This window comes from Myotis brandtii, unplaced genomic scaffold (genome assembly GCF_000412655.1).
Source record: "Myotis brandtii unplaced genomic scaffold, ASM41265v1 scaffold499, whole genome shotgun sequence".
Taxonomy (NCBI): domain Eukaryota; kingdom Metazoa; phylum Chordata; class Mammalia; order Chiroptera; family Vespertilionidae; genus Myotis; species Myotis brandtii.
The window spans coordinates 251,513-261,851 of NW_005369027.1; the positions used below are offsets into that span (position 1 = coordinate 251,513).

The 10,339-nt window shown below is 38.5% G+C and overlaps 1 protein-coding gene across 1 annotated transcript in view; it reads right to left on the bottom strand.

Moving 5' to 3' along the window:
- Positions 1 to 10,339, bottom strand: part of CTNNA3 (catenin (cadherin-associated protein), alpha 3) — a 1,348,181-nt gene that overhangs the window by 143,090 nt on the left and 1,194,752 nt on the right. The window contains exon 14 of the mRNA XM_005876777.2: positions 2,071 to 2,163. Within this exon, the coding sequence (XP_005876839.1) occupies positions 2,071 to 2,163 (93 nt within the window). The remainder of the gene's footprint in view (positions 1 to 2,070; positions 2,164 to 10,339) is intronic.

A 10,339-nucleotide genomic window follows, 5' to 3' on the forward strand; every position in this document is an offset into this window, starting at 1 on the left:
TTAACACCCCCCTTTTACCAAGGCCTCCAATATGCTAAGTAATTGTTATCTATTTGTTGATCTCTATATGTAGTCCTTCTTTGCTGCAACTAAATGCAGCTAAAATCACAGGGCAATTTACTCTCTCCTCTTAGGTATTAAGAACATGAGTTTACCACTATGGAACTTCTAAACAATCACATATTTCTTATTTGCCATTTCTGTGTTTTCTTCCCACAATATGCTTGAGAAATTATCTTTGCAATTCCCCTCCTTGACACATCACCAGCCCCTGTAACATCTGAATGCATTCAGTTGATCAAATTCCCTTTCTTGGGTCCTGTTTTGCAGAGGAAGGCTGTCTGGTGCCCCTACTGTGACCTGTTTCTTATAAATATCTCTTGTTTATTACTTGGATGACACTCTACAAAGTAGAGATCTATAACTTCATCATTGGTTCCAATATTTTATTCAACCCCAAAATAAAGTTACTTAACAGGAACTAAGAAAAACTGCTTCTAGAAGTCACAAGTACCATTTCTGCTGGTGAGACTGCAGAGAGAGAAAAGGCTCCCATCGATGCCCACATACTTCTGTGCTTTTCTTTGTCTTTAAACCACTAATAGTCTTCCTGCTAAGCCACCGCAAATGACCTCTTCTTTTCATGAGCAAAATCAATGGGGGAGTGTTCAAAACACTTGCTGGCAGGATTATGCCTTCTGTACGGCAAGCAGCTGGATGGCATTGAAAAATAAAATGTGAAATATACAATATTACAGTTTAAATTAAGTGGAAACTAAGGAAAGGATAGGAGCACTCTAATCATTTATATGATGATACATTAACTCCTTCAGGACTGAAGACAAATAATAATAGAAAGAGCAGATGTTATCTGTCTTATTTATCACTCTGAGTACCTGAGACAGCCGATACTATGTGCTCAATAAAATTTCCTAACTGAATGAAGAAATAAAAGATTTTATAACCAACTAGAGTCCGGTTGCAATAGGCCTTCCCTTCCCTTGGCTGCTGGCACCGGTTTGCCTCTAGCACCCAGGACCCAGGCCTTCGCTCTGGCCGGCCCCTGCCAGAGCTGGCCTCAGGGCCGTCAGGCTTCACTCTGCCGCTTGGAGCCTACTTATGCAAATTAATCGCCATCTTTGTTGGGTTAATTTGCATACTCTCCTGATTGGCTGGTTAGCATAGCCAAACTTTAGGTCACCGAATTTAACTAATTAACTAGTAGTAATAATGAAAATGATGATAATTATACTATTGCTACGACTACTATAAGTAATAATAACTGATCATTGAGAACTGACCGTGGGCTAGGCATATGTTAAATGTTCTATTAACTAACTTAGTTAATTCCCACAATAATCCTTATATAGAGTACTGTCATTATCCTCACTTTACAAATAAGAGAATGGGGGTAGATAAAAGCTAAGTGAGTTTCCCAAATAACACAGCAAGGACGTGGCTGATTCGATGTGGTCCCGGCAGTCTTCGCCACTGTGCTATCCTGCCTGGCTCTCCGACCCAAGTTCTATAGTCTGGACTGCAGTTGGAAGCTGTCAGTGTCTGGGAAACCAGACTTTCACAAATTCCCAAGCAGTGGGTGTAGTGAAGTACAGCGTTTCAGAGCAATTGAGAAAGTGATTAACATCTTTGGAGGGTGTATGTGTGTTAAGGGTAGGGGCAGAAAAGGGCATTGCAGAAAGAAAGAAATGTAGAGAATTGCCTCAGAAGTGTTTCCCCCCCCCCTCTAGAATTTCAGAGTATATTTACAACTTCTTAGTTTCTCCTTTCTACTATAAACAAACATGTACACATCTCACTTTTATGTTCCCATGACTGCTATAAAGATCAAGAGTGTTATGAGGTGATTCACTACCTGACCAGACACAGCCTCCCTGTGTGCTCTCAAGGGGGAGGAATCATTCCCGAGTGCTGCCTCTCCTGCATGCGGAGGCTCTTCTCCCTGACTTTGCAAAAGCATCTCCAGATCCAGGAGTCCCAGCTGGGACAGGCTGCCTGGATTGACCGGGAAAGGGCACAGTACACACATCTCCCCCCAAAGAGGTGACATACCCGGTCAGTTTTTCCTTCGGTCTGAAGGCTGGTGTGGCTGCGGACCTCATGATCCTCTTCCAGGTCAGAGACATCCTCTAGTTCCTCTGGGGTCTGTGAACAGAGAGCAAAACATCGCTGATGGGAATGCAAAATGGAAAACAGCCTGGCAGTACCTCAGAAAGGAAGCACGGGGACCAATATGACCCAGCAATTCCACTCCTAGGAAAATACCCATGAGAAATGAAAACATATATCCGCCAAACCCTTGTAAACAAATGTTCACAGCAGCACCAATCATAATAGCCAAAATGTGGAAACAAGTCAAACAGATATCTACTGATAAATGGATAAACAAAATGTAGTAAATTCATTTAATAGGATATGATTTGGCCATGAAAAGGAATGAAATACTGATACATGCTATAACATGGAACATGGGTGAACCTTGAAAATATTATAGTAAGAGAAAGAAGTCAATTACCAAAGACTACATATTATATTATTTCATTTACATGATATGTCTAGAATAGGCAAATCTATAGATAATAGTTCCTAAAGGAAGGAGTGGGTGAGGAGGGAGTGGGCAAGACTGCTAATGGGTATGTGGTTTCTCCTTGGGATGATAATAATGTTCTGGAATTAGATAGTGGTAACGGTCACACAATCTTGTGAATATAGTAAAAAACACTGAATTCCACACTTTAAAATGTTTAAATGATTACAGCCTAATACATTTTTAAATTAAATTTATTGGGGTGACATTGGTTAATAAAATTATATAGATTTCAAGTGTACAATTCTACAATACATCATCTGTATACCGCCTTGTGTGTTTACCACCCAAAGTTCAATCTCCTTTTATTACCATGTATTTGGTCCCCTCCCCCCCTTTACTACCCAAACTCCCCACCTCCTTTTCCCTCTGGACACCACCATACTGTTGTCTGTGTCTGTGAGTTTTTGTTTGTCCTGTTTGTTCATTTGTGGCTTTCAGTTTTATGTTCTAATATATTTTGAAAGAAAAAGAATGTAAAACTGATCAGAAGGAAACTTTTCTCTGAATGAGTAGCAATTTGGCTAACCTGGTATGTGGTTATCACAAATCAAGTTGTTTAAAGGTGACTGGATTCATTATCATGAAAGCCATACAATCTCAACATGCCATTAAAGTTAGTGAGAGATTAAATTTTCTAAGACCTTAATAAATAATTTAACATGGATTTCACTATCTATTCTAAATAGTTAACCTCCTTCCATTCCTTTTTTTCCATTTCATCTTAAGCATCTGTTCAGAGGTGTCTTGCTCAGGAACTCCTAAGCCAGGCTGGGCTCCTTTGCCACTACTTTCCTTATTCCCCCTCCTTTCACTATCATATTGGTAATCATACTTTATTGTATTGCCGTTTATATTACGTCATATCACCAAAACCTAGCACATACATGCTTCTGAATGAATGGAGCAAAATTATCAGTGATAGCCAAAAAGACCGTTGGATATGAGCAAAACAACACTCATCAACAGCAACAACAAATACTTGTTCTAACTTTACCTTCACTGTGCTTCCACCTTCTGTATTCCAAAGTAAAATGTTTTTATTTTGTACTGTGTTTTTCTTTTTTTCTAGTTCAAGGTTTTTATTCCCTTAGTCTCAAAGGGGAAATAATGTAAAGAAATCAGTCCTTATTGCAAAAACAAATGTAAGTACTTAACAAGAATTAACTTACTATTTGCCTTAGTTTATACAGTCTCAGCATTAAACTATGACTCTTGCTACAAAGTCCTGGTGAGAAAACTAGAATACAAACAAATAGGTTTCATGAAAAACTACCAAAAGCATCGTGGAAGGCTTTTATATCCCCGACTGCTAAAGACTTGGCAAGAGGCACAACCGCCTCCTGAGACCAGCTCTGGTGTCCCTCAGACCTCGCATTGGCCACGGGCTCTTTATTTTCAGGGCTGCGAGTGGTTTCCTTCCCCCGAGATGGGAACAAAGCGATTAGCTCACATAGTGGCGCAAAACACTCTCAATTTCATAACCACTAAGGGCCCGAGATTCTTTCTTATCTCATGGATCTTTAACTAGCATGTTCTTTGTTCTCTAACACTTGCAGTCAGCATCATCTGTCTCTCTGCATTTATTTCAACTTACTCGGATGGGCTATTAACACCCCCCTTTTACCAAGGCCTCCAATATGCTAAGTAATTGTTATCTATTTGTTGATCTCTATATGTAGTCCTTCTTTGCTGCAACTAAATGCAGCTAAAATCACAGAGCAATTTACTCTCTCCTCTAAGGTATTAAGAACATGAGTTTACCACTATGGAACTTCTACACAATCACATATTTCTTATTTGCCATTTCTGTGTTTTCTTCCCACAATATGCTTGAGAAATTATCTTTGCAATTCCCCTCCTTGACACATCACCAGCCCCTGTAACATCTGAATGCATTCAGTTGATCAAATTCCCTTTCTTGGGTCCTGTTTTGCAACAGAAGGCTGTCTGGTGCCCCTACTGTGACCTGTTTCTTATAAATATCTCTTGTTTATTACTTGGATGACACTCTACAAAGTAGAGATCTATAACTTCATCATTGGTTCCAATATTTTATTCAACCCCAAAATAAAGTTACTTAACAGGAACTAAGAAAAACTGCTTCTAGAAGTCACAAGTACCATTTCTGCTGGCGAGACTGCAGAGAGAGAAAAGGCTCCTATTGATGCCCACATACTTCTGTGCTTTTCTTTGTCTTTAAACCACTAATAGTCTTCCTGCTAAGCCACCACAAGTGACCTCTTCTTTTCATGAGCAAAATCAACGGGGGAGTGTTCAAAACACTTGCTGGCAGGATTATGCCTTCTGTACGGCAAGCAGCTGGATGGCATTGAAAAATAAAATGTGAAATATACAATATTACAGTTTAAATTAAGTGGAAACTAAGGAAAGGATAGGAGCACTCTAATCATTTATATGATGATACATTAACTCCTTCAGGACTGAAGACAAATAATAATAGAAAGAGCAGATGTTATCTGTCTTATTTATCACTCTGAGTACCTGAGACAGCCGATACTATGTGCTCAATAAAATTTCCTAACTGAATAAAAGGTTTTATAACCAACTAGAGTTCTGTTGCATGAAGAAATTTGTGCAATAGGCCTTCCCTTCCCTTGGCTGCTGGCGAAGAAATAAAAGATTTTATAACCAACTAGAGTCCGGTTGCAATAGGCCTTCCCTTCCCTTGGCTGCTGGCACCTGTTTGCCTCTGGCACCCAGGACCCAGGCCTTCGCTCTGGCTGGACTCCGGCCAGAGCCGGCCCCGGAGCTGTCAGGCTTCACTACTCCGGCCCCGGGACCATCAGGCTTCACTCTGCCGCTTGGAGCCTACTTATGCAAATTAACCGCTATCTTTGTTGGGTTAATTTGCATACTCTCCTGATTGGCTGGTTAGCATAGCAAAGGTATGGTCAATTTACATGTTTGTCTATTATTAGGTAAGATAAGCTTTGGTATCAATGTCACAGGAAGGTCATGGAAACATTTTTGAGCTATGAAGTAATGTTTAATCTTTTGCCTTCTGCCTTTAGTATGTGATTTAATAATCCCTTGCCTAAGGGAAAATTTGAGGTGGTTCCTGGACTTTTTTTTTAAGTCTATGGAAATTAGAGACAATAGATTCTGAACAGAGAGATTTTTTACAAGCTTCAAATTCACAGACTTGGAAAATGAGAAAGGCAGCTATGCATTCCATGAACATTGCAGAATTCAGAGAAAAATGCCATCTACCAAATCCAACCAGTTTCAAGTCTCACCAGGATCCTGTGCCACAAACTTTACAAGGGAACAGCGAGTAGGAAACCCTGAAGAGCTCCATGGGCTAGCACAGTGGGCATCTCATCGCTAGCCAGTGTGGGGAAGTGACAAATGACTGGCAGTCTCTCAGCTGCCTGAACATGGCCTAAGGCTCCAGAAAAGTTTCACAACCTGGGCACTATTGACATCTTGCTCTGAATCATTCTGGTTGTAAGAGGCTATCTTGAATACTGTGGAATATTTAGCATGATCCTGACCTGTACCCACCATCTGCAGTAGGACTATTCCCAAGATGTAACAAACAAAACTATCTCTAGACATTTCCAAACGTCTCCCATTGGGGAGGAGGAACACCTTCTTTGAGAACCACTGCTCTAGAACTCTGGCTAACCTGTTGCAACACAGGTGGCAAGGGTTAGGGGAAAGCCCAATACCTATGTTTACATTTCCCATAAGCAAAGTTAAAACTTAGTTGCCTTAGGAAACCTAAAAATAAAGAGTAATTTTTTTTCTTGTACCTCTGAATTTGTAGACAGAAATACATACCCCATATAATACCATTGTGGTCACAAAACAGAAGAGGGCACCCTTTAATCATTTTAGTCTTAACCAAACAATTGGAAGACAATATCAAAAGATTTATGAAAATAAAATTACAAACTTGGTTGCAGTATTAATACCATTTAATAAGTGGGTTTTATTATATGTTATATTTTAAAAATTTTAGTCATAATAAAGAAATTATTACCTAGAGATATGCAGTGATGGTTCAAGGTTGCTTGGATGTTAGAAAAGTCAAGTTAAGTCATCTCGACTAACATATTTGTGTGCTCTTTTTTTCTGTATATTAACAGACTATTATGCTAGATACTAGACATCTTCAGACAAATGAACCATAATCCTTGCCCTCAAGAGAGATAAAAGCTATAAATAAAAGTTGTTCCCTAGAGTTAGAAGGTGTGAGACTGAATTTGAGTGGTGAGACATTTTCTTAGAAATGTCAGGCAGAAGAGGAGAATAAACATAAAGTGCCCCAAGCTAAGCAGGGAAGGTATTCCTTGTATTATCAGAAAGTTGATAGGCTTGTGCTATAAAGTAGATTAATGAACTTGAAATTAGGATACCTTGGTTTTCCTTCTAATTTTGCCACCAATTAATGTTATGTTGTTAGGCAAGTCTCCTAATTGTCCTATGCTTCCATTTACTCATCTTTAAACTGGAGATGAGAAGTAAGTAAAACTTGATAATGTCTGTAAGTTCTTCGAATTTTAAGATCTTATAAGTTCATGTTTAAACTGCAAGCATAACATTATTCTGGATGAAATGTTCCTGGTACTAAGAGATCTCAATATTATGTTGTTCAGTTGATTGAAACACAACTTATTCCAATCTATTGTATTATTTAGAAATATGATTAATCTTCCCAATACATGTATCTTCTCATTCTTACAAGGAGTGAGAAGGCTTCTAGTATTGTTCACAGTTTTATAACCTGAGTTCCTAACACATTGCCTGGAAAATAGTAGGTGCACAATAAATATATGTATTAATGAATAAAAACAAGAAAGAAAATAGATTAGAAAATGAATAAAGATGCAAATAAGGACATATATCCCTATTTGCCACAATAGATATGGGTAGATTTCCTTCTTATAATATTTCAAAGCATAATTCAAAACTGCCTCTAGGTACCATTACCATTCTATGTTTCACAAGCCATTTCTTTCTTTTCTTTCAACATAAGAAGAAGATAACACTATATGAATTATTCCATATGATGAAACTAAGGAACCTGGATAAGTATTGTACCCCTTAAAGGCTACAACAATTGAAATATAGTTTGACAAAGCGAAGTTGCAGAATATAAAAATATATAGCCTAAAGTAAGCCTTCTTATAATTTCAAAGCATAATTCAAAACTGCCTCTAGGTACCATTACCATTCTATGTTTCACAAGCCATTTCTTTCTTTTCTTTCAACAGAAGAAGATAACACTATATGAATTATTCCATATGATGAAACTAAGGAACCTGGATAAGTATTGTACCCCTTAAAGGCTACAACAATTGAAATATAGTTTGACAAAGCGAAGTTGCAGAATATAAAAATATATAGCCTAAAGTAAGAGGAAAGAATATACCTATTATGTATATATAAGAGGGTATGATTAAGCATGCGGTCAAACAGGACAACTTGGGCTGATAAATCCTGAGCATATAGAATATTACTGTCAGAGGAGACATTACCTTGATCCTTAACTGTCCATGTATTTTCAGTGAAATAAATCCCTATTAGTTCTCTACTTAGAACCTACCTAGGCCAACAGCCATCAAATAGCCTCATCTGATGCCTTACCATTGAGCCTGGATTATGATGTTTAATCAATCATAATCAATGATTATGATGTTTAATCAATCATAATCAATGATTATGATGTTTAATCATTATAATCACTTAAGTTATATAAGTCCTTTCTAATGAAACAAACAATGATAGAAGAATCACACAGGGTAAATCGTAGTTTAGCCTCGATCCCACTATCATGAAGCCTGAGGACAGTCATTCCTCTGATAGCAATGAGGCTGAATAACGTTAGACAACCACAGCAAATCAGCAAGAGGGTCACAAATGCAAGTGGCCCTTATTCAACCACCGAATGAGTTGGAGATCTTGCTGTGATTCCCAGGACGGCATGTCTAATTCATGAAAACTGTCATAAAAAGTATCCCAGCTTGAGGTTTAAATTAGGATATGAAAGATTAATGAAGCCATGAAGAACAGGGTTTGGACAAAAGCGTATTTTTGGAAAGTTCAAATATTATAACTATCCAGACCCCGAATCAGGATCTTGACGTTCTTCTTTTTGAGAACAGAAATGTGAGGTAATCATCATTTTAAATTGAGGTCTTAATAGAATTTGTGAACAACTCCGCTGGGTTATTCCACATTTCTTCTCTCATTCAGTGTTAACGATGAACCTGCAGAGGCAAATGTCATCATTTTAATACGAGAGCTGAGGAAACTCTGAGCCTTGGAGCTCATGGAAACTGCCCAACATCACAGAGTTGACAGAGCATTACTGCCGAGTAGGGGCCAGTGCTCGTTTCTGAACCAGGTGGCTCAGGAGTCACAAATGCATGCCAACTGTGGGGCCCGAGTAGTTAAAACGTACAAGTCTGGAAAGTGAGCTTCAAACAGCATGAATATGCTCAGAGAGCAAGGCAGGCCAAGGACTTAGGGTCTTCGATCAGCACAATACCACATTGATCCTTCATCTCCTCTTCCCCCTGCCGTATATAATGTCTGGACCTCAGCACACTTGGTGACACCTACCTTGCTTGGTATATTGCCTTTGTAAACCAAAGTAAAAGAAATCCTGTTTGTTTCAAAGACTGGTACCCTGACCTTAAGCCATACCAGGCTTGAGATGGTTTCAATTTTGGCCCTTAGCATGAGCAAAAGCATGCCAAGGGATCTGCCAAAACAAACAAACAAACAAAAAACTGTTCTCCAGTTATTGGTTTTTTTTTTTAATTCTATGTAAATTAGGCTATACTGATCAGCAAAACTATTGTGCTTTGTACAGAGCTGTGAGTTTATATACATTATAAGCAGAAAATCTAAGGTAAGTTGTGAACTTTCTTTCAGTGAGGCAAGAACTGTGTTGGAACATAATATAAGACTGAGTATCTAGATTCTAGGTCAAATGCTGCCTTTAATAGCTTGCGACCTCAAACAAGTACATAACTTGTTGAGAACTCAGCTTCTGAAGGAGTAAATGAAAGGATCGAACTAAATCAGTGGTTCTCAACCTTCTGGCCCTTTAAATACAGTTCCTCAGGTTGTGACCCAACCATAAAATTATTTTCGTTGCTACTTCATAACTGTAATGTTGCTACTGTTATGAATCGTAATGTAAATATCTGATATGCAGGATGGTCTTCGGTGACCCCTGTGAAAGGGTTGTTTGACCGCCAAAGGGGTCGTGACCCACAGGTTGAGAACCACTGAACTAAATGATTGATAAAATCCCCTTCAATTCTCCATTCATTCTGCAAGTCTAATGCAGGTTTGATTACAATGTATGAGGAAAGATATTATTTATTTAAAAGAAACACGTTGAATTAGCAGGACAAGCTTCTTTTGAAATGTTTAACACAGCTCTAGATCACAAGTCCCATTTGAATTGTTAACCTCTCAGGCAGTTAGAATGAACTTTGGAAACTTGTTTGTCCAGCACTGGATGATGTGAGGGTCTTCACAGGCGGTAAAGTAATTGATGATTCCATTGAGAATTGTGACAGGACAATTACTCTCATTGCTCTACAGGCAGGAGGTGTGCTGCTACTGGAAATAATAATAATAATAATAATAATAATAATAATAATCTATATGATAAAAGGGTAATATGCAAATTGACCCTAACAGCAGAAAGACTGGGAATGACTGGTCACTATGACACACACTGACCAC